At 38.4% G+C, this 25962-nt stretch overlaps 1 protein-coding gene across 2 annotated transcripts in view; it reads right to left on the reverse strand.

Moving 5' to 3' along the window:
- MRTFA (myocardin related transcription factor A) overlaps positions 1-25962 on the reverse strand; it is a 214428-nt gene that overhangs the window by 169340 nt on the left and 19126 nt on the right. The window contains exons 1-2 of one of the 2 annotated variants that reach the window (XM_074226997.1): positions 18466-24762; positions 16228-16381 (exon numbers count right to left, since the gene is read on the reverse strand). In XM_074226997.1, coding sequence (XP_074083098.1) covers positions 16228-16251 — 24 coding nt within the window. In that variant the 5' untranslated portion in view covers positions 16252-16381; positions 18466-24762. Of the gene's footprint in view, positions 1-16227; positions 16382-18465; positions 24763-25962 lie in introns of those variants that run through there. The other variant, XM_074226996.1, reaches the window with a different exon arrangement.

The following is a 25962-nucleotide window of genomic DNA, read 5'->3' on the forward strand; positions in this document are numbered from 1 at the left end:
AAGGGATTCTTCTGGTACCAGATGAAGCTCTAAGATGCTGTAAAACATCTCCCAGACATCACCAATGCCCTCTAAATATAATGGCTGCCTCCATCCTCATCAACCACAATCTCTACAATTTCTGCTCACCACCCTTTTCTTCCACATTCTCTACTCCCCTAACTTCTGTGATATGGTACTCTCTTCTGATCTGGCTCATAGGTCATCTCTCCAAAGGAGAATCTCCCAAGAGGTAAATGCACAGTCCTTCCTCAAATAATTTTGTATTTACTTATCTGTATACATATGGCATTCTCCATACCTCCCATACACCTACCCATCCTACCCACTGACAGAGATAGAGAGTTGAAAGAGGAGTTTTGAGTTGGACAGGTAAAATCTGAGATATTTACAAGAGAGCAAGTATGAAAAGTCCAAGACGCTGTTGGTGATACCGAACCAAGGTGAGACTAGTGCTAGATAAATCCACATAGGAGTTTTCTGCATAGAGAAGATAATCAAGGTCAAAGTTTGGTGGTGGAATATGACCTTAGTTAGGAGGCAGGATATGAATGATCTAACAAGGAGACTGAGAAGAAATAATCAGGCAGTTAGGTCAGAAAAGAGAAGAACTGCCACAAAAACCCAAAAAGAGAGTATCTATAATATGGATCTATGTTTAGCATAGTTACACTTGTGTAATGCCTATATTAGATTGCTTTCTGTCAGGATGGGGCGGGGGAGAAAAATGTAAAACCTCAAAACCTTGCAAAAAATATTTGGTGAAAACTACCACTGAATGTAGTTGGAAAAAGAAATAAAAATATTTAAATTTTACAAATTAAAATCATTAAAGACAAAAAAAGAGTCTAGAAAGAGAAACAGTAAACAACAGCAAATCACTGTGGTGATGTAGTAAAATATATAAAATATTAAGATATATGAAATATAGGGTGGCTAGGTGGCACAGTGAATAGAGCACCGGCCCTGGAGTCAGGAGTACCTGAGTTCAAATCCGACCTCAGACACTTAATAATTACGTAGCCGTGTGGCCTCGGGCAAGCCACTTAACCCCACTGCCTTGCAAAAAAAAAAAAAATCCTAAATTAAGATATATGGAATATGAGAAAAAGCCAGTGGATTTGGATATTAAGATGTCAAATTACACATACTAGTCAAATAGGAAAAAATCTTTATATCATATTTCTCTGAATAACAAATTATTAACAAGCATATGAAAGTATACTCCAGGTCACCAATTATAGAACAAATGTAAATTAAAACAATCCTAAAATTTCAACTCACACCCAGCAAATTAGCAAAGAAGAGAAAAGATGTGAATTGTCAGTTTAGAGCAGGGGCGGCAGATAATTTCTGTGCCATAAATTGTGATAATCACTTTACAATTATCTCATTTGATCTTCACAACATGGGGAGAATTGGTGCCATTATCACTCCTATTTCACAGATGAGGAAACTAAGGCAAACAGGTGTTAACTGACTAGCTCAGTATGTGTCTGAGGCCAGATTTGAACTCAGATCTTCCTGAAACCAGGCCTAGTACCCTTATCTACTGAGGCACCTGCTGAAAGAGTTGTGGAAAGATGCCTTGTCACTGATGCTTTGTGAGTAAAACTGTGATTTAGAACTCCCAATTTAGAAAGAAATATCTTTGGCCCAGAAATTCCACTCCTAGGCTTATACTCCAAAGAGCTCAAAGGTAAAAATAAAGGCCCTACATAGAGCAACTATTTATAGCAGTACTTTCTGTGGTAGTAGAAAACCAGAAACAATACACATGCCCACTAACTAAGGAACAGCTAAATAAATTGTAGTATATCAATACAATGGAATATTACTATTATTTTTTTTAGTTTTTGCAAGGCAATGGGGTTAAGTGGCTTGCCCGAGGCCACACGGCTAGGTAATTATTAAGTGTCTGAGGCCGGATTTGAACTCAGGTACTCCTGACTCCAGGGCCGGTGCTCTATCCACTGCACCACCTAGCCGCCCCCCTAATATTACTATTCTTTAAGAAAGGATGACTACAGAAAAACATGGAAAGACATATGAACTGATACACAGAGAAATAAACAGAGCAAGGAAAACATTATACAAAATGATTACAATATATAAATGGAGGGGCGGCTAGGTGGCGCAGTGGATAGAGCACCGGCCCTGGAGTCAGGAGTACCTGGGTTCAAATATATAATTACCTAGCCGTGTGGCCTCGGGCAAGCCACTTAACCCCGGTTGCCTTGCAAAAAAAAACCTAAACTATATATATATTTATATATATATGGAGAGAACAAGCATAAAACCATTGAAAATGAAAAATTATAAAGACTAAGTATGGGGGAGCCTAGGTGGCGCAGTGGATAGAGCACTGACCCTGGAGAGAGGAGTACCTGAATTCAAATATAACCTCAGGCACTTAATAATTACCTAGCTGTGTGGCCTTGGGAAAAGCACTTAACCCCATCACCTTGCAAAAACTTTTTTAAAAAAGAATAATATGGGGGCAGCTAGGTGGTGTAGTGGATAGAGCACCGGCCTTGGAGTCAGGAGTACCTGGGTTCAAATCTGGTCTCAGACACTTAATAATTACCTAGCCGTGTGGCCTTGGGCAAGCCACTTAACCCCATTTGCCTTGCAAAATCCTAAAAAAAAAAGAAAAGAAAAGAAAAAAGAAAAAAAAGAATAATATGGTTCCCCAAAAATAGACATGAGAAGGTATCTCACTCCTTTTCAAAGGTGAGGAGGAAGGGGTTATCTATTTTTGTGAAAGATCATCTATTTCCAGATTTTACCTTGTATTCAATGGCTTTACTAATTTTTTATTCTCATCATCTTTTTCTTTTAAAGAAGTTCTCTGTTCAAAGGAACAAGGTGTGAGATAAATTTAGCAGATAAATTTAGATGATTAAAAACAAAAAAACATCAACACTGTTTTTTATTTTAATGGATTATTTATGCCATCAATCAGGATGAAATTTTAGAATCCTAGCTCAGCAAACTTTAAAAAAACATCTCTAGTTTGGGAAAAACATTATGCTAAGTTTTGTGGGGGTGGTAAAAGAAGGTTAAAACTTGAAAATGGAATCTTAGAAGATTCATATTCAACAATTTCTGGGGATAAACGAAACTGGATTAAGCTAGGCTTAAAACATTCCCTCCACAGAAAATAAAAGCTCTTTGCCTCTCCTCCAAGACTGACAGGAAAGAGATTTATGAGAGTGCCAAGGCAAAGAAGCACATACAGGAATGTATAAGTCATGTAAAGGCATGTAGACCTTAGGCTATTTCTGAGTTCTGTTTTAGATTCACATTAGCCCCTGAAACAATCAAGATTAGTTCCTCCCACACATCTTTCCTGTGCTCTGGAAAAAAATCAGATAACCCGAACTCTAGCTTGATAGCACAATTTCTTCTGAAAGCTTAAACTAGTAATTTAAGAGATGTATGCTAACATTGCTACTCCCAATAATTACAAAGCAACCCAGCAACGTGCCAATATGGTACATGTTTTACCAATATCCAGCATCAGCATATAGAAGAGAAAGAGAGATCTAGGAGCAATCTTAGCAATCATCTAGTAAAAGGATTCAGCTTTTGAGAATTCTGAGTTCCCGGCAGACAGGCTAGAGAGGAGAATGAGCCCCTTCCCAGAAAAACATTTTTTAAACATATAAATTAAAACACATAGGCTTACAAAGGAAACCAATTATATTGAAAAACATTTATCAAAATATTTTTTAAATTAATGTACAGACCCCAGGTTAAGAATGCCTAATCTAATTCAACCTTCTCATTTTAAGTGAGGAAACCAAGTCTCAATGAATTAAAATGATTTGTCCAAGATCATAGATAGAAAATGGGATTCAAGCTCACATCTTCTAACTCTTAAATCAGCATTGTCTTCCCTATGGTTTATATCCTATCTTAGAACAACAAAAGAAAAGTGTCACTTCTAGAAAGGTCACAAATATACAACGATTCTTCCTCATTTAATAATAGATATATAAAGTGGCACAGTGGATAGAACACTGGCCTTGGACTCAGGAGGATGGGAGTTTGAATCCAGCCTCAGACAACATTTGCCACTTATTAGCTATGTGACCTTGGGTAAGCCTCACACCTAGGGCCATCTCCAGTTGTCCTGATCCCTATCTGGACACTGGACCCAGATGATTCTGAAGGAGAAAGTGAAGCTGGTGACTTACCACAGCGCCCCCCCCCCACTCAAACCCAATTCATGTGCTTGTGCTGTCTTCTTCAAAAATGAAGGACAAACATTTGACTGATTGAAGTTATTGAGAGGGGAGGAGCAATACTGACTTTTTTTTAGGTTTTTTGCAAGGCTAAGTGGCTTGCCCAAGGCCACACAGCTAGGTAATTATTAAGTGTCTGAGACCAGATTTGACTCCAGGGCCGGTGCTTTATCCACTATGCCACCTAGCCGCCCCTTCCACTATGCTACCTAGCCGCCCCTGCAAAAATTAACATTTCTAAATTCTCAATTATCATCAAGAAAATATTTTAACAGTCATGATAATTTATATCTATCATAAATCAGTCTAGAAGTCAAGTTTTAAATAAGAGTTTAAAAATGCAAAATAAAGATCACAGAACACATGAGTTTTTAAAAATAACTTTAAAAAAATTAAAAGATTTTAAAGAGTCAATTTTTATTTTTTCCCCCTCTCTTTCCTCATGTATAATTCACCATATACAGATGAGGAAAGGGAGGGGAAATGGTTTTATCTGATTCTTTAAAAAACATTTTATGTTTCAAAATGTTGGTTTTTAAAAATAGTTTATTCTTTTAATTTTTCAAGAGACAAATCTGTCCCTCCCATTGCCTTTTCCCATCAAGTATATTAAAAACAGAGAAAAAGGGAAAGAGAAGGAAAACACCTCTCAGTGGATGGTTGAATAAATCATTCTGCATTTTATGTTTATCACCTCTCTGTGACTAAGTGAATGGAGAGTTTCATTCTTCTGTTCATCACCTCAGTAATCAGAGTTCTGAAGTCTTTCAAAATCCCTTCTCTCTACATTGTCAGCATTGTATAAGCTGTGGAACTAGTTCTGCTCACTCCCTCAATATCATTTCACAGAGGTCTTCCCAGTTTCCCCTGAAATATAAATTTCCTCATTTCTCAAGCATAACAGCATCTGTGTTTGGTCCTTTCTCAGTCCTGGACCATTCTACATGACCCCGATTTGGGGTTTTCTTGGCAGATATTGATATGGTTTGTCATGTCCTCCAGCTCATTTTACAGAGGAGGAAACTGAGACAACAGAGTGAAGTGACTTCCCCAGGGTCACACAGCTAGTGAGAATGTAAGAATGTGAGTGAGTGAGTGAACTAGGGAAGAGTTTTCTGGACTCCTGAGCCAGAGCTCTATCTACATTCCCACCATTCCCCAACATGATACTCCTTTAGTTTCCAACATTGAGTAACCATTAAAAAAAAGCCTTTATCAATGCTTTTGTACACAGAAATCACCAAAAAAAATTTTTAAATAAAAAAAAGAAATTAAGAAGCAGATAGTTTCAAAAAAAAACCAGAAAGACTTCTATGAACTGATACAAAGTGAAGTGAGAGAAACCAGGAGAATAATTTACACAGTAACAGCAATATTGAAAGATAATCAGTTGTGAAAGACTTAACAATTCTGATCAACACAATGATCTACCATAGCTTTTTCTTTTCTTTCTTCTTTTTTTGGGGGTAATATGATTAATACAGAAATTTATTTTGCATCAGTTCATATGTGTAATGAGTACTGTATATCTTGCTTTATCAGTAGGGGAATGGAAATTAAAATAGAATTAAAAAAAGAAATGAGTTATACAACAAAGAATTGCAAAGGTAATTAACAACTTGTGATGAAGAGGTATAAAATCATGTCCAAGCAACAAAATCTCCAAAAATTAGGATGAACTAAATAGAAATCAATGATCCCAGGAGTAAAGAAGAAATATTAAAACAAAGTCAAAAGGTTGGAAAAAATAGAAGAAACTATAAGGTAATCTCATAGCAAAAACAATTTAAAGGAAAAACAGATCAATCAAAGATAACTGAATTACCTAAAAGTCATATCCAAAACCTAGCTTAGTAATCATCTTTCAATAAATCTTTAAAGAAAACTATCTAGATCACATAAAAGAAGACAAAGAAGAAAATAGGACAATCTATCAGTTACCTAATAAAAGAAACCCCCAAACACAAACTTCCAAGAACATTATAGGAAATCCTGGATGCAAGGTAATCAGCATTAATCAGAGAGCTAGTGAGTTTTACATATCCAAAGTCACATTTGAACTCAGGTCCTCCTGACTTCAAGGTCAGTGCTCTATCCACCGCACCACCTAGCTGCTTCTGAATTGCAAGAACTGGTTTGTTTGGGGGGGTTTTTTGGCCTTCCTTTTTATCTTCAAATCCTGTGCTAAGTGCTGGAAGGTCACAATCAGGTGATGTAAACAATATACAAACACCTATGTACAAATAAGTGCCTCCAAAGCGAGGCACCAAGATTTACTAGGACTGGGCCAAAACAGCTATAAGGTCAAATAAGAGGAAGAAATGTTCCAGCCATGGGGGACAAGACAGCAAAAACACTCAGCATCAAGACATGGAGTGCCAAGACTGAGGAACCGCAAGGAGAATATATGAAAGCAAGTGAAGTGTAAGAAGGTTAGAAATGGATCAGATTATAAAGAACTTTAAGAGAATTTTATACTCAACCTTAGAGACCATGGTAAATCACCAGAGTTGACTGGTGACATAATTAGACTTGCCCTCACACATCAGGAGTGATACAAAGACATTCTAAAGGTTCCCTTCAACTGGAGAACGACTAAACAATTTATGACATATAAATGTGACTGAATACTATTGTACTATCATCAGTAAAGAGAGGGAATGGCTTCTTTGAAGCCTATAAAAACTTGAATGAACTGATACAGAGAAAGTAAGCAGAACCATTACAGTTGATACAATCATGACAATACTGTACACACAAACAACTTTAACAGGAATTCTGATCAGAGTAATAACCAACCAAGATTCCAGAAGAATCCCAATGAAAAAAGCTACTCACCTAATAGAGAGGTGAAGGACTCACAAGTGCAGAATGAGCATTTTTTTCTTTTGTAGGGTCTAGGAGAAATATGGACAATGCGGAAAAATGTTTTGCTTGGCAAGTAGGAAGGAGAGAAAGTGAATTTTTGCCAATTAGAAAAATAAAGAGGGGTGGCTAGGTGGCCTAGTGGATAAGCACAGGCCTTGGAGTCAGGAGTACCTGGGTTCAAATCTAGTCTCAGACACTTAATAATTACCTAGCTGTGTGGCCTTGGGCAAGCCATTTAACCCCATTTGCCTTGCAAAAACCTAAAAAAATAAAAAATAAAAAAAAATAAAGTTGGGGCAGCTAGGTGGCACAGTGGATAGAGCACCAGCCCTGGAGTCAGGAGTACCTGAGTTCAAATTCAACCTCAGACACTTAATAATGACCTAGCTGTGCAGCCCTGGGCAAGCCACTTAGCCCCATTTGTCTTGCAAAAACGAAGAAGAAGAAGAATTAGAAGAAGAAGAAGAAGAAGAAGAAGAAGAAGAAGAAGAAGAAGAAGAAGAAGAAGAAGAAGAAGTTGTTTAATTTTTGAAAAATGTTCATTTACTTTTACATATTTTTCACAATATTTCTAACTCCTAGGAGGGGAAAGAAGACAGAACTGGAATAACTGACTCAAGACCAGTTTTAATTTTTTGAAAGTAAGTATCAAGAGAATCATGTATAAGGGGGAACCACATCCCACAGCTCAGTTCACAAAGAGAAACCTCAGTAATTCCAGCAATGATCTTTTCTGGCCCTCTAAAGCCTGCTCCAAAATTGCCTGGGAACTGGTCCACAGGTCCCAGCAGAAAGTGAAGAGTCTTCTTGGGACACTGTAGGAAAAAGTACAAGTCAACACAACCCAAGACATGCTCTGATCTTTCAGGGTAATCACAGAGAAATTCCCCCAAAATGCACAGATAATGTCTGCCTCTGAATATTGATAGTCACCATGAGCACTGCATTTTAAGCATCCAATTCTGTACAATTATTTGGGGGGTTATTCTACATGAGACTCATGTCCAAAGGCTTCTCCCACCACAAAGGGTCTAGTGATACCTCTTTGGAGACCTCTCTCTTTCCCCTCGGTCCTGGTGGAACATCAAAGGGTGCTCATTGACTCACTCTCAACAGTGCCCATAAAACCTTCATATAGAAAAGATTCTCTTTAACCCAAGCCTCTTCAAAGACAAAAACAAGAAAGCTCCTCCCTTTCCTGTCTATTAGATCTCTATCTTCCCACAGAAACCTATGTAGCTCTCAAAACTTGAAGTATTACCCTACCAGGGCTCACCAAGGATTCAAGGCTTCCTGACACACTTTTGCAAAGTGAACCCTTCCCCCCACCCCCCCAACCCACACGGACCTACACAGTTCATTCTATTTACTGTCTTGCCCTGGAAGATACATAACTGAGAAGAAAAAGCGGGATCTGCTCAAAAAAAGTAGCCAGCCTCTCAAGTTACTGCTTTTCAGCAGTGCCAATTCTCACCCAGTTTCTTCTTCATAGGGTCAGGCTTATTGCTACGGGGCTCCTCTTCCAGATGTCAACTGCCTGGGGATTTCAATCACTTACTGTTGGTTCCCTTCTACCCATGGTCTCTGTTGACTGGTATTTGTTCTCTTATTCAGTAAATGATGGCAGCTCTTGAGCAGTTGAAAGAAGTTCATTCAGGATGAAATCGCCAACTCAAAATGCTGTGGTTGTGCAGTTGCTTCAATCATGTCCAACACTTTAGGACCCTATTGAGGCTTTTCCTGGCAGAGATGCTAGGTTGCTTTACCATTTCCTTCTTCAGCTTAATTTACAGAAGAAGAAACTGAGGCAACAGGATGAAATGACTTGCCCTAGATCACACAACTAGCAACAACTGACCCTGCCCCCCCCATCCACTGTACCACCTCAAAATGCCTTTGGGCTAAAGGAAAATTTCCCATTCTATCAGGTGGGCTGAAGTTCAGAGGACTTCTGGGTCCTTTAAGATTTTATTCTGTTTCATTCATGTCCCAGAGTCTCATTTTCCACATAGAGTAGCACCCAAGGAAAGGCTTCTTATTACCTTGCTGAAACAAGCAAGCTAGGGGTGCAGAGGATAGAGCCCAGGGCCTGAAGGCAGTTCAGGAAGATCTGAGTTCAAATCTAACCTCAAACACTTACTAGCTTTGTGACCCTGGACAAATCACAACCTCAGGTTGCCTTAGTTTCCTCAACTATAAAAGGCAGTGATTAGAGCAGTTCCCTTCAGGGGAATTTTTTTAAAAGGCTTTTCACACAGGGCCTAGCAGAGAAGAGGTGTGATATCAGTGTTTGTTTCCTCCCCATCTCCCCCAGCCCCCTGGCCCTCCCCGTCTCTGCACTTCATGCAGAGTGCTTCTTGTTGGCTCCCCCCACCCCATCTTCTCAAGCTCTCCTGACCTGCCTGCAGGAGATGAGCTTCAGTGCATTTTCAACATGAAGAAATGGTGGTAGAGGAAGAGAAGAAGACATAGCCAAGCCCACCAAGAACTAGAGTACAGGCCTCCTGCTTCCTAATTTAATGCCCTTTCCTTTATACCACATGGTCTCTCCAAAGTAGCATGTTCACTGGCAAAATGATGAAGCTTCTGGGGCTCCATCTGACTAGAAGAGCACTTAGCAAACTTTTAGTCATCTTGCATCTTATCACCCCCCCACACAAAATCAAGAACCAGAAAGTCTGCATGTACCACTGGAAAAGGAAAACAGAAAAACGCTAAAAGCAAGTCCATAAAATGTCCTGTGAAGAATGAAACTATAGCTATGGTTGAGGGAACAGTATGAGATTACCATCTGCCCCTCAAAAAAATGAATAGGAATCATTATTAAATCTCCTGAAACTCCCAGTTTCCCCCCTCCAAAAATAAAAAGGTTCAAATAAACGTGTAGGAGAAGGCCAATCCTTCTAACTGGTATGGACTCAGGGCAATCCTTCTCATGTTATTTGGGTACTGAATCATAAAGAAATGGTACAGCTACAAAGCAACTGTGAGATTGTCTAGTCAGAGACTACCCTGAGAAGTTACACAATGTGTCTTCAGTCACACAACTAAGTGGCAAAGCCAGGTTGTGAATGCAAATTTTCTGATCATAAGACTAGGGTTTGTTATTTTGATGTGGTACAAAATGTCGTAGATACATATTTTCAAAACATAATTTTCAACACCCCAGCAGACTTCCAAATGAAAGAGCATACAAGTGTGACAGGAGATACAAGGGCAAGCCCCTTCTTTTTCAATAGTTTTCCATGGTTCAATTTAACCATTCCTAAGAAATCCACTCCCTCTTATGTGCTGTTCTAAGTAAAAAAAACACTTCTGAAATAAAATGGAAGCACATTCACAACAGGGTGGAAAGAGCACTGAAGAACTTGAGTTCAAATTCTGCCTCTATTGCTAATTTCCACATAACTGGAGGCAGAGTCACTTAAACTGTCCAGACCTCTGTTTCTTCATCTGTAAAATGGGGCTGGGGCCCAGGACTGGATGATGTCTAAGGTCTATTCCAACTCTGAATGCTGCCATCTAAACCTTTCCTAACCTGTGCCTGACAGGAGACTTGAGATTAGAATTCAGTAAATTTAAACAGTAGAACATAAGAACCAGACCTGAGTGCTATAGTGGACAATGAAGCAATGCTGCCCAGAACAACCAAGGAGAAGGCAATGACGTATTGCTTAACATTACTAGGCTGCTCCAAATGAGATCAGTGATGATGCCACTGATACATAGCTGGACATGTGCAGCATGTGCAGAGTTCTAGATGTTCTATTTTTGAAGGAGGAACTTCTAGGGTGAAGAACATTGAGGGACCTGATGTGAAAGGAACTCCAAACACTGTCATATCAAGATCACTGAAAGAAACTAGGAAAGTTTAGTCTGGATAAAAGCCTAGTAGGGAACAATTATCTTGTGGAAGAGTGAATAGACTTAACTCTTAGCCCAAGGGCAAATCTAGACCCAACAGGTGAAAGTCACAGAGGAAATTTTAGTTTGCTAGAAAGAAAAATAGCTGCCCCAAAAAGAAATCCCTAGAGGCCATCAAATGGAAAGTAGACACTCATTTTCTTTAGAGATATTGCAGATGAGACTTGGCTTTAGTTAAGAGTTGTATCAACTGACCTCTACAATCACTTCAAAGTCAGATTATGATTCTATGAATCTTTGGTAAGATCGACTGATTCCCTTTCTTTCTGTAAAATAGGGGCACCAACTGATTACACTAAGTCTTCAAAATGCCATGGCTTTTTTAGGAATCTGCAAAGTAACAGTAAGATCTGATGTTCTAGATTAGAAGCAGTGTATAGCCTGTCTCTTTTTAGGTTTTTAGGTTTGTTTGTTTGTTTTTTTTGCAAGGCAAATGGGGTTAAGTGGCTTGCCCAAGGCCACACAGCTAGGTAATTATTAAGTGTCTGAGACCAGATTTGAACCCAGGTACTCCTGACTTCAGGGCCGATGCTTTTGCTACTGTGCCACCTATCTCTTTTTTGAGTTATCCAGTCACCCTGGCCTTATTCTGAAACAAGCAGTACATAACAAACTGTCTGCTAGAAGAAAAACAGATAAACAGACGGTTCCACAATGTCCTCAATTAAAAGTGAGAAAACCCATCAAGTTTCACACAGAGAAGAAGGTGAGGGCTAGCATTACAGAAGGAAGGGCTAAGGTTACTGCTGTGGGCAAAAGTGAGCATGATGCGTTTCAATGTATGTCTGGTGGGGTGTGACAGAGCCACCAAGGAATAAGTGAGGCACTTTATCAGATGAAAGGCCTGAATAAGCAGGAGGATGTTAAAGACAGAAAATCAGGAAAATACTTGTCTGAAGACTTGACAAAAAGATGGTATGCCTGCCTGAAGCAAAGGCTATCAGCAAAAATTTCTCTGAATCAAAGGAAAGGGGGCTTTTGTTTCAGGACTCTTGGGCAATCATGTTTAAAAACCACACAAAGTTCACAAAAGCAAGGAATCCAAAAGACTGATAACATTAATCACCAATACTATTTTGAAAGCCTCCAGTTCCAGACAATAGGTGCCAGAACATTTGTTAAATGAACTTAACAAACATTTATTTTATTTTACTATTTTTTAATTATATAATTTTATTTTATTTGTTTTCTAATTACATATAATGGAAATTTCTACTAATCATTTTTAAAAAATGTTTTGAATTTTACAAATTTTTTTCTCCCTCTCTCCCACCCTTCCCTCCTCTCTCCCCGCCAAGAGACACTCCAATGTAGTCTTTACACTTGCTTCCATAATATGCAGAGATCCAAGTTGAATGTGTTGAGAGAAAAAACAGATCCAAAAGGAAGAAAACTTAGAGATAGTAAAATTACGTAATACAACTTTTAAAAAGTGAAGATAATAAGCTTTGGTCTTCATTTAAACTCCATAGTTCTTGTATTCCCCATCATAGATTCCCTAAAATTGTCCCTGATTATTGAATTGATGGAGTGAACAAATCCATCAAGATTGATCATCACCCCCATGTTGTTGTTAGGGTGTACAATGTTCTTCTGGTTCTGGTTCTGCTCATCTCACTCAGCATCAGTTCATGCAAATCCTTCCAAGCTTCTCTGAAATCCCATCCCTCGTGATTTCTTATGGAACAACAGTGTTCCCTCACACACATATAGCACAACTTGCACAGCCATTCCCCCATTGATGGACATTCACTCTATTTCCAATTCTTTACCATCACAAACAGAGCTGCTATGAATACTTTTGTACAAGTGATGATTTTACCCCTTTTCATGATCTCTTCAGAATACAGACTCAGTAGTGGTGTTGCTGTATCAAAGGGGATGCACAGTTTTATCACCCTTTGGGCATAGTTCCAGATTGCTCCCCAGAAAGTTTGGATGAGTTCACAGTTCCACCAACAATGTATTAGCATCCCAGATTTCCCACATCCCCTCCAACATTGTACACATTAACAGCAACATTGTGAGATGATCAACTCTGATGGATGTAACTCCACTCAGCAGTTTAGAGATCTAGGAAAACCCTGAGAGATCTGTTATGGACAATGCCATCTACATTCAGAGGGAAAAAAAAACAACTAGTGTTTGAATATAGAGTAAAGCATACCATGTTCACTTTTTTAAAACTTCTTTTATGCTTTTCTTTTCTCTCTCATGGTTTGTTTGTTTGTTTTTTTAGTTCTAATTCTTATTTCACAACATGATTAATATATAAATATGTTAAACAGCAATGTACATGCACAATTTTTACCAAACTCTTTGCCACCATGGGGAGGGGGAGGGAAGGGAGGGTGGTAGAAAATTGATGGAACTTGTAAATTTGCAAATGAACGAATGCTGAAAAACTACCATTGTATGTAATTGGAAAAATAAAATAAAATTTCAATTAAAAAAATAAGGATATATTAAAAACCTTTCCAGTAAATATGGGAATGAAGCAAGGATGTTCACTCTTCCCATTGTGATATAATTTTGGAAATACTAGCAAAAGTAATAAGATAATCAGTTAACATAATAAAAATGAGAATACTACCTAAATTAATTTACATCCTTAATGCTATACCAATTAAATTACCATGGGTATATTTTACCCAGCTTGATAAAGTAATAACAAAATTTCTTTAGAAAAAACAAAAGATCTAGATCAAAGGAAAAACTGAGAAGTAAAGACAAAGGAGGAATAGCACTTTCACACTTTAAACTATAACATAAAACAGCAACTATGAAACCTTTTAAAAATTTTAGCTTATATTTATTTTATTTTTTGTTATATTTTGGATTCCAAGTTGTTTCCCTTCCTCTTTCCCAATCCTGCATTAAAGAAAGTCAACATTTGATATAAATATGCATGTATATACAATACATACTTCTATGGCACTCTGCTTTTCTTATAGTTTAACTCTTAAAAGTGTGCATTGCTACTGGAAAAACCATAGCTTTGATTATATGCTTCTGACTTATCAGCAAGGGGATATCTTTGCTTTTTAGTATACTGTTCAGATTTGCCATAGCTTTCCTTTTAAGAAGCAAGCATCTTTTAATTTCATGCCTGTAGTCTTTTATCACTTATCACTTGCATGGGTTCCATTATCTTCTCTATAGAGATGACTTCTTGATCAATAGATACCTCCCTAATCTCTCTAGAACTGTAGTCATGCATCACCAAGTATGTATTTGACATTCCATATGTCTATCAGAACGAATATTCCAGAGGCATCACAACTTCACAAGACAAGAATAGAACTATTCTCCATATCTCACCTCCATTCTGAACTTCTCTTATTTGTGCCCAAGACACAAACATCCTTCCAGTGCCTCGGGTTCACAACCTGGAAGTCATTCTCAATTTCTCCTCCCCATCTCTAATCAGATGCCCAAATTTGTTGTTTCTACCTCTACATTATCTCCTCTTTGCTTCCACAGTCCACGCTTTTTCAGGTCCCCATTACCTGTCACCTGGACTGGTATAACTGCCTTATAACTGGATGCACCACCTCCAGTCTTTCTCTTGTCATTCATCCTTCACATAGCTGCCCAAGTGATACTCCTAAACCACAGGTCTGACCACGTATTTACAACCCTGCTCAAAAAGCTCATAAAGTTAGGACAAAATGATAAGTTCTCTGGTGACACTTAAAATCCTTTACCATTTGGCTTCATCCTACTTTTCCAGACATATATTATTTTCCCTTGTTCATTTTAAAGCCTAGTTGAACTAGTCTCTTAATTGTTCCTCAATCACAATCCATTTCCAGTCCTTGGAAATGCACTCCCTCCTTATCTCTGCTTCTCATAATTTCTAACTGCTTTCAAAGTTTCACTCTAGCACCAGTACCTCCCCCAGATGATCTGATCCTAAGTTGTCTCCTCTTTTACGCCCCTCATCTACAAGAGGGAAGGGACAGATTAATTTGAAGTTTTGTATCCTTGGTGCCTAGAAGAGAGCAGGTACTTGAAAAGTGTTCATTTTAATACTATCAGAGTCAAATTGGTTTTCTAACAAAAAATAAGGAATTGTATATTTTCAAGAATTTTGAATCCTTAATTCTTATGGTATTTTCCTTGCAAGTACTTCATGAAACTTATTGAAATGAACTGAATTCCCATTTAAAAATAGGACAACATAAAATGTTAATCATCCAGGTTTGCAATTGAAAATTTCTAAACAGTTAGATCCTAAAATGTTTTCATATGTCCAGTGATTATATAGGACTTATTCAAGATGACAAGTGAAGATACGAGGATATGAAGATACAAATCACATTCCATTTCACGTCAACAAGGAGTGATTAAGTGCTAAATTCACTGACTAATATTCTAAATGTTGGCGATCCAAAGGCACCTCACCCCTTATTTTCTGACTCCTGGGCAAGAAGGTCAGAGTTGTGCTAGCCTCACTACTCACTCATGGGCTCCTGTTCTCCTTTCCAGGAAATCTCAATATCAATTCTACTCTCCTACACATAGGAGAACACGAGTTCAATGGCTCGGGTCAATCCACAGGCCCTTATTCTCTTATTCTCTCTATAAAGATTTCGATGCGCCCTTTCTCTATCTACCCAGTTTATTCCTAATGTGGTCAAGATCTACCAGAGTAAGAACAATGGAATCCTGTCCCCTCAAAGCCTGGGAAACCAGAATCACCACTATCATCACCTGTCCTTACTCCAACAAGTGGTTTCCATAGGGAGATGTCTGGAATCCCTAGCAGCAACAGATCAAATAATATGGCAGCCACCCCTGGTGTACTTTCATTTGTGCCTGGAGACTTCATACAGGTACACAAAAATATGAGGTCCAGCTCAGCTCCAGCCTGCCCGAGTCACTAAAACAAACTGTAAAGCAGAGCTCTCCAAAGACAGCTTCAGGTTGCCATGACTAGAGTGCTGGGCCCCGAGTCAGGACAAACAAAATTAAAACCAGCCTCAGAGACTCCCTAGCTGTGTGACCTCAGGCAAGCCATTGAAGCACTATTTGCCTCAGTTTCCTCATTGCTATTCTAAAGTGGGGATGATAATAGCAGCCATTTCCCAGGATTGTGGGGATCAAATGAGATCATTGGAAAGCACCATGCTTCAGCACCAGGAGGCTCTATATAAAAGTTTACGCTATTAGTTTTACTAACCTCAAGTCCCACTTGGTGCTGCATTCCTTAGTCTAGCAGGCAAACTCCTTAAGGGTAAGGCAGGCTTCTGGGTTGAACGACAATCTACCTCATTGGTCCAAATAAGGTTCCACGATGGATGGCCGGTCCACAACAGCAGCATCTGCCCTCAGCTCTGCAAGCATGGGACACAGAGTTTCATAAGAGCTCCTCTAACCCTCAGAAGTATACGATGCAAAAAGCAGGCTACTTGTTTAATTCTCATTTTACAGATGGAAACTTAAGGTGCAGACTCACATAAGGTCACACAAATAGAAAGTAGTAGAGTTAGAATTCAATCTCAGCTCTTCAGACTCCATATTCAACAATATTTGCAAACATTCATAAATGGCCCAAGAGACAAACTTTGTACATATTTCAATAACAAATTCAGGCCCTCTTTGAATTTTCTTACCTACAATGGCCCGGTGGCAGTGGTTGTTCTGAGACACTCAGCAAACACCAGGCCAACCAGAGTCAGACAGAACATCTAACCACATCCCCACCACTGGGCAAAAGACCTATCAGAAGTAGACTTTGTTATTTGTTTAGCAAATTGATAAAAGTTCTACTACATCTTATAAAACAGGAGGGAAAGACAATGAATTTGGAGCTTGCCTTGCTTACCATCACTACTGACAAATGAAATTTACAGTCACTAAAAAGCAACTGGAAAAATTCAAATTCACAATCTCTAGAAAAAATTCCTGGTTCTTTAACTCCCAAAAAGATTTTCGATGCAAAGGTAAGAAACAAGTACTTGGGGGGCGGCTATGTGACACAGTGGATAAAGCACCGGCCCTGGAGTCAGGAGTACCTGGGTTCAAATCCGGTCTCAGACACTTAATAATTACCTAGCTGCGTGGCCTTGGGCAAGCCACTTAACCCCATTTGCCTTACAAAAAAACCTAAAAAAAAAAAAAAACCAAGTATTTGCTTCCCATTATGTTCCCTACAAACTAGAGCCAAGCTCCGTGGCCGACCAAAAGCTGAACTCTTAAAAATGAAAACAGCTGAAAAACACTCTCTCTCATTGGTGCCAACTTAGACCTTCTATCTCACTTTCAGGAATCCTCTAAATATCTAAGTTGGGCTGTTTCAATACCTTGGATTCACTCCAACAACTATTAGCTAGTTGCCTCTGCATGTGCAAAAACAAAAACAAAACCATTGCATTTAATTTAAAGAAAATAAACAATTGTGTGAGACAGACCTAGTCTCTACCTGCTCACAAGCCAGCCAGGAAGAAAAGAATAGGCCTTAAACAATTAAAGAATACAAGACTATAAACAATACAAAGAAGTTCCAATCGCAAAGACTAGAATCTGAGTGATACAAGAAGCAAAGAAAGAGATGATTACTAAGCCTTGAGACTGAGTTCCTTCTAAAGTTGGCAATGAAACCAATCCTTGAGGTCAAGACTAGTTAGAAGTTAAAGGTGTTCATCAAGGGCAGCAAAAGATATGCATTTTAGATAAGGCAATAACAAGGAAGGAAGGCACAGAAACAGGACTGAGTATAGCATCTAAGGGCAGAGGGAGCAGCCAAGGCAAAGCAAAAGGTGGAATAAGGAAGCTGGGGAATCAGCTTGGAGAAAGAGGACTGGGACAAGGACAAATAAGAAGACTCAGAGAAGTTGAAACTGTATTCTAGAGGGCCTCGAGTCAATAGATTTTGAACAACTGAAGCACCTTGAGAAAAGCAGAGTTTACAAAAGATTATTCACTTTACAAAATCTTCACAAAACCCCAAGAAAAAAAAAAGTTTCAGGGAACACATCTACTGTATAAGAAGAGATAAAGGAGTACAAACACTGTCAGATAAGGTGACTGAGGGGAGTCCAAATTTTTCAGACTAAACCAAGATCTTTTCAAAAACTCTCAAGAGTTGCTAAATGAAAGTCACCCTGATTTTTAACATTATAATCCCAGCACCTAGCCTTACAGTCGACAAGTCAAAACAACTTACAGCTCATACTTTTGTTACTGTAGCCAGTGACCTTTTCACTGAAGTGGTACCACAAATGTTGCTAAAGCTTTGTCTATAGAGGGTCTATAAATAGAGAGTGGAAGGGAAAAAACCCATCTTTAGGTGCTCATTAACAAGTCCATGGGCAATATGGCTGATCAATGAATTCTTTCCTCCATGGATTGCAGTGGGATCCTTCTCCTCTTAAGAGAAAAGCACAAGGGGGTCCTGCAGCAGAGCCCTTTCACTTACCTTTCTGCTCCTGGCACTGCTTCAAGAAGAGACAGAAATGGGCAGAGCAGTGAAGAGCCCAGCTAAACATCATAGTCCTGAACCAGGGTACGCAGCAGTTTGATTGTCGGGCCTAGTCAAAGCTCAAGGATTCATGTTGCACATGCCTCAAAGGGTGGTGTCCATTCACTGAAAGCCACATACTGTAATTTGAGATGAGAAAATGTTCTAGACTACTTCATTCATCTGACCACCCAGCTTCTGACATACTATCTTCAAAGTAAAGATGAGCAATCTGATCACAAGGCCAAGGTCTGAGGATAAACTTTTCCTTGACAGACACAAATCTTTGGGAAGAATTTCTACAACCAGCCAGAGACCATTTACAACTGGACTGTAACAGAAGAAGTAAAGTCATCCTTACATACAAAAGTTTAACAAACATTTTCTATCATTAATCTCAAGATAAACCCTCGGCAATTTTGTTCAGTCTTCTACTGGGGATAACCATATTAAAAAATGCTCCTTTGGTCCTTCAGTCCCTCAGAGTAGGATTCTTGACAGGAGTATCTTACACTCAATTTCAAAATGTAGTGGGATTCTGTTATTTCCTGAACACACAGTTTCATGGAGAATGGCACCGGGATTTGTAAACTGATAAAAGCTTGGGGGTTTTTTTTGGATTTTGGTTTTTGTTGCAAAAGAAGTTAAAATAATTTAAAAGATCCTTCCCTAAGAAGGGCTGGACAGGCATTGTCCTTGTTCATAAGAAGTTGATTGGTATTGGTATTTTCTGAATCAATGCTCTTTGAAGAAAGGATGTAAAAAAGGATGAACCACAAAGATGTTATCTGAGCCAATGGAGAGTATGTCCAGAAAGTGTGTGTGCAAACACATACACACACACACACACACACACACACACACACACACACAATGTGTGTGCATGTATGTACAGTACCACATGTAAATATAAAAACACAGAAGAAGCCTTCTGGAAACTAAAATGTTTCCCTATCCATGGGGGAACTGCTGCACCAACTCTGGGTGTATGAATGTAATGAAATATGAATGTGCCACAAGAAATGGCAAATAAAAAAATTCTGGGAAACTTCCAAAGATTTGGAAGATGGGATGGAGAGAGAGGTGAGCAAAACTCGAGTAAATTCACAGAATCACAACAACTTAGAGGAGCACCAACAAACAACAGAAGGCCGGTCAAACGACTAAGTGTGCCTACCACAACCTGCTGGCGAAGATGGCTCTCTTCTTGGCAAGGAGGCAGCAGTTCTGCTCTACAGGCAGAATCAACCATGTGCTATCAGATGAGACCAAAGGATTGTTTCAGCTTGAACAGAATTTTGGTGTTATGAGGGAGGATTCTGTTGTGGGCTGGGGGGAGATTAGGGAGTAAGAGTGATGTTCCTTCAAAATTCAGTAATATACCATTTATGTATTATTTTAAATAATGAAAATTACAGACACAAATGTAAGATCTTATTCTGAATGAGGATTATACAAGTATTACCTTTTTTTACCCTCAAAAATGCTATATTCTCCAATATAAGAAAGACAGCCTCATTTGGAGTAAATACAAATTAAGAATAAACTCAAGACTCAAAGGGAGAAAAGGAACAAAGCGGAATAGATTAAAAGCAGATAACTCAAGAAGAGAAGAGAATCAAAGAGAAAGAAGTCCTCTCCTGCCAGACATCCCTGGGGCTATGATGTATGTTAGGGAATAGTACTGAACTAAATAACTGGAAAGTGGTGATTAATAGAGGGGGGAGGCTCAAGTGGCCCTGCTATGCTTAATATTAATATCAGAAAATCTTAGGGTTCCAGATCTGGTGCTAAAAGGGACTCAGATATCAATTAATTCAACCCCCTCATTTCATAAAGGAAACTGAGGCCCCTAAAAGGTCAGCTGCTTGCTGAATTTCACATAATTAGAAAGTATCAAAACTGAGGTTGGATAAAGTCGACTTGGTGAATAAATGTGCAACCAGGAAGCCTGGGAAGAGCTAGCTAACATCCTGGATGACTACATCAGTGTCCAAAATAGTTTTCTTAAGTACAAGTGGTCAGGTGATACAGTGGATACCAGGCTTGGAATCAAGAAGGCTCATCCTCAAATCCATCCCCAACCACTTTCTAGCTATGAGACCCTGGGAAAATCACTTAACCCCATTTGCCTCAAATTCCTCCTCTGTAAAATGAACTAGAGAAAATGGCAAACCATTCCAGTATCTCTGCTAAGAAAACCCTAAATGAGGGCACAAAGAGTCAGTCATGACTCAAACAGTGGCACAAGTTTGACCAGGTCACCCTTTCTTTAAAAATCTTCAGTGGCATGTGAGGGCTGGGGGGGGGGGGGGGGGCGGTCATGGACTCTACAGAAAATCTGGAGAAGCCTAGGGACTCCTCTGAATGATGCTAAATGCATAAACTAGAACACAGAGAACTACTGAGGAAAAAAAATACAATGATATAGAGATTATTAGTTCATGGTCACCAGGTTAAGAGCTCCAAGTTCCTCATCTTCCAAGCCTGGGGCACTCTGCTGGCCAGATTATTCCACATTGCTCAGTTGCTGGCACTTTTGCTTCTGGTCACCCAAATCAGACCACTTGCTGTGACCTCATGACTCCTCAGCTTCTTCCTTAGAAGTTCATCCCTTAGTCCTCCAATGGGAAGTCCTTGTGATCCTCTAAGGTATTAGAGCTAGGTCCCTCCTCAAATGATATCATCTGTTTATATGTTATAACTTATCATAATGTCCAACCTCCTTGAGGACAGACCTTTTTTTTTTAGCAAAATGGCTGCTTAATTAAATATCTATTGACTTGACTCTTCCATAGGCAGTCTCTAGTCTGGAACAGTTCAGCTCTGGGTTCCATATCTTAGGAATTGAAAACAATGCAGTATAAAAAAAAGAGTAGTTGAAGAAACCAAGGATATTTAGTTGGAAAAAAGAAGACATGGGGGTGCACCACAGAAATCTTCAAGGCTTAATGGGCCTCGTGTCAGACAAACTGATGCATGGTGGACAAAGTGTAAAATGGAACATCCATTCTTGAAAGCCATTTGAAATTACACAAATAAAGCAATTAAAATATTCACAACCTTTGTGCCAAATTCCACTCTAAGGAAGTCACTGACAAAAATAAGGGCTCCATAGGCACCAAAATATATCAGCATACTTTATGATAGCAAAGACCTGGAAACAAACTAAGTCCCCATCTAAATAAATGTAGCACATGAATGGAATGGAATGTTATTGTAACTTAGATAATGAGCAAACAGAACACAAAAGCATGGAAGAACTTAGAAGAACTGAAGTAAAGAGAGACAAGAAAACAGGAGCTAACAGGTACAGTGGATAGACTGCTCATCCAGGAGTCAGAAACACCTGAATTGAAAGCCTGTCTCCAAATTTACTAGTTGTGAGGGCCTGAACAAGTCACCTACCCTCATTCGGTGCAATTAGGTTAATAATTAAAAGGCTGTTAAAAATCAAATGAGATAACATACAAAGGACACTATAAGTTCAATATGTACAAAGACTTCAACCCAAATACCAAACAATTATAAAACCACAAGATTGACCCCAAAAACAATATAGGAGGGGCAGCTAGGTGGTGCAGTGGATAGAGCACCTGACTGGAGTCAGGAGTACCTGAGTTCAAATCCGGCCTCAGACACTTCATAATTACCTAGCTGTGTGGCCTTGGGCAAGCCACTTTAACCCCATTTGCCTTGCAAAAAAAATAAATAAATTAAATTAAAAAACAATACAGGGAAAGATCTCTCCCCCTTTTTTCTTTACAAAGACTGAGGTTCAGATGTAGGAAACATTGCAATATAATGTCAGATGATCCTCAATGTATGGATCAACTCTGCTTAACTTCTTTCCCTCTTCTTCATCTTTGTTTTATTTTTTGTTTAATTATTTGCTCTAAAAGATGGCTCTGAGAAGAGGAGAAAGGAAAGAGATGGTGGTAAATCTAGGTGACAAAAAATTTTTTTTAAATCTTTCTTTTTAAATTAAGGGCTGAGGGTAGGGGGTAGGAAGGGAAGGTAGAAGGAAATCAGGTAACTTAAAAATATGCATATGCATGTGGATGAATGTTGAAAAACTTTCATAACAGGTAATTGGAAAATTAAATTAAATTAAAGGCTGTCACGTGTCCCATTTCAACTTGGGCCCACACCAAGTGCCAGCAATGAGCAGAGAAGCCCAAGTGAACCAGTTATGGCAGCTTGCTCCAAAAGGCTGGCCTATGAACAAACAATGGCAGGGTGCAAAGAAGGAGACTTCAATTCAACCTTAGGGGCTGAACACCAAGAACCCTGCAGTAGATTCCAATAAACAAGATCCCATTCAAATGGAATGGACAATGGCCTTTCACTATGCACTGGAATTAACTGGGGTTTAAAATGGTACAACAGCCCCTGCCACACAACAAAATCGGAGCCCAGGAAGGTTCTATGTTCATTCTAGTGGACCTGCTCCAATTGAGAAGAGCAGTAGAGCTGAGATTGGGTTCCATGAGGCAGAACTGCTAGTGGTCAACGGGAGAAGAGCAAGGATGAGGGACATTTGGAACACCACAACATACAATATCCAATGGCACATGGCCAGGAACAAATCAGCCTAGATGTGCCATACATAACTGTTGTATTCCACTGCCCCCCACACTTATCAAGAGACTTCTAAAGTTATTTGTATGAGTAGCACAAAGATTTGCTTTATTTTACTAAGTTAACAAAGTCTTAGCAATGCAATGATTTAAAAATGAAAATGGTATTCTTTAAATCTTCTGCATCCAGCAGGATTTTTTTAAAAAATACTTCCCATTCATTCCCAATACAGTTATATTAATAACAATCCTATCCATCTAAGCAATGCACTGAGATGTTTTTTTTAGTAGCAAGAGGATGCTATCTATATATCTTCCCCTTCTCTAGCAGAGCAAAACCACTACACAACAGTAAATCACATTAAAATGGAACAGAGCATAAATAGTCCAAGTCTTTTTTTTTCTTTTGTTAACATACATATTCAATTCTCAGTCCAACTTCCAAATTAAGTTCAGAAAACACCCTCAACACATAGCTATAGAGTCTGACAAAACAATTCTCCACACAACCAGAGATGCATCTCTCTCTTTCTCTCCATTTGAAGTTTGTCATCTCTTTCTGGAAGTAGGTGATTTGTCTCATCTTCAATCTTTTGAACTCATGTTTTATCACCAGAGTTCAAAAATCTTTCAAAGTTATTTTTCTTTCTAGCCCTCCTATCAGTGTATAATTTGTTCTAGCTTTCTCATTTTGTTGCATTCCTAGCATGAACTCAACTTGGTCATATGTTCTAATATGCTGTTGTAGTCTATTTGCTAATATTTTATTTAAAATGTTTGCATCTATGTTCACTAAGGATGTTAGACTGTAGTTTTCTTTCTTACCTTTGTTTCTCCTAGGTTTAAGAACCAAAACCACATTTGTATTATAAAAGATGACTGAAAAGGTACCCTCTTTTCTTTTAGCTCCAAACTATAAATGTAGTACTGAAATTATTTGAGTGCTTGATAGAATTCATTTGTAAATCTTTCCAGTCCTTGAGGTTTTTCTTGGGAAGTTCATTTATAGTTTATTCAATTTCATTTTCTGATATCGGGTTATTTAAATAGTCTATTTCTTCTTTTGTTAATCTGGATATTTAATAAGCATTCATCTTTTTTCTCTCAATTAACAGTTTTGGTAGCATATAACTGGGCTAAAGAGTTCCTGACAATTTTCTTTATTTCCTTTATTTCTATACCCTCATTTAGGTTTTCTTCTCTTTTTAAAAATCAAGTAATAGGGGCGGCTAGGTGGTGCAGTGGATAAAGCACTGGCCCTGAAGTCAGGAGTACCTGGGTTCAAATCCAGTCTCAGACACTTAATAATTAACCTAGCCGTGTGGCCTTGGGCAAGCCACTTAACCCCATTTGCCTTGTAAAAAAAAACCTAAAAAAAATCAAGTAATAGATTCATTTTATTAGGATTCATCCTCCCTCCCTCCAAAGGCAGCTCCTTCAATTCAATGTCTTTTTGGTTTCAATTTTATTAATCTCTCCTTAAACTATAGAATTTCTTCTTTGTATCTGTTCATTTTCTTAATCGTGTGCCCATTTGATTTGTTCTTTCTTGTTTTCAAAAGTGTATGGATAAATTTTCTTCTCAGTATTTTTTTTAATCTTATAAATACTTATTTGCTTTCCAATTACATTCCATGGTAGTTTCTACCAATCATTTTTTTGGCAAGATTTTGAGTTTTACAGTTTTTCTCCCTCCCTCCCTTCCCTCCCTGCTTCCCCCCCCCCCCAACAGAAAGCAATCTGATATAGGCTTTATATTTGCATCCATGATAAGCACAGATCTAAATTGAACTTGTTGTGAGAGAAGAATCAAACCCAAAGGGAAGAAAGAAAACATTAGAGAGAGCAAAATTACATATTACATAAGACAACTTTTAAAAACTAAAGATAATAATCTTTGGTCTTTGTTTAAACTCCACAGTTCCTTCTATGGATACAGACAGCATTCTCCATCACAGATTCCCTAAAATTGTCCCTGATTATTGCACTGATAGAATGAGCAAGTCCATGTTGTTGTTAGTGTTAATGTTCTTCTGGTTCTGCTCATCTCACTCAGCATCAGTTCATGCAAGCTCAGTATTTCTTTAGCTATGTCCTAAAAGATTTGATTTATGTTAGTTCATTATGTATTTCCTTTAATAAAATAATCCCATTTCTCTAATTTTTCTTTGACCCACCAGTCCTTTAGCATTGTATATTTAGTTTCTTTTTTCTCTTCTATCTCCAAGTGTTTTATTTTATTTTTTAAGAAAGATTTTATTTTGAGTTTTACAATTTTTCTCTCATTCTTGCTTCCCTCCCTCATCCCCCACAGAAGGCATTCTTTTAGTCTTTACATTGTTTCCATGGTGTATATTTAGTTTCTAATTATGTTTTTATTTTTTTTATTTTTGCAAGGCAATGACTCACCCAAGGTCACACAGCTAAGTCATTATTAAATGTCTGAAGCTGAATTTGAACACAAGTCCTCCTGACTCCAGGGACAGTGCTCTATTCACTGAGCCACCTAGTTGCCTCTCACTCCCTTCTTAAGGGCTTTTTATTGAATATAATTTATATTATATTGCACTGGGATAACCAAGTGTTCTATTTAGCAATTCTGCTCTCAACTTTTTTTTGGTGTTTTTTTAATGCCTCAATTTTTAGTAAAGGTACAGTGTACAACTGAAATCAACAAAGATCTGTTGTCTCTAATCTTTCTAAAGTTTTATGCAAGTCCTGAACTTCTTTATGGTTTACCTTTCCAATAAAAGCCTGAAAGAACTAAGTCTGAAGATCCCCTATTGTAATAGTTTCATTTATCCCTCCAATTCAATTAACTTCTAAGAATTTAGATGTCATTAGGTACACATATCTATTAAGTACTGGACTGATT

Source organism: Macrotis lagotis, chromosome 2 (assembly GCF_037893015.1).
Source record: "Macrotis lagotis isolate mMagLag1 chromosome 2, bilby.v1.9.chrom.fasta, whole genome shotgun sequence".
Taxonomy (NCBI): domain Eukaryota; kingdom Metazoa; phylum Chordata; class Mammalia; order Peramelemorphia; family Peramelidae; genus Macrotis; species Macrotis lagotis.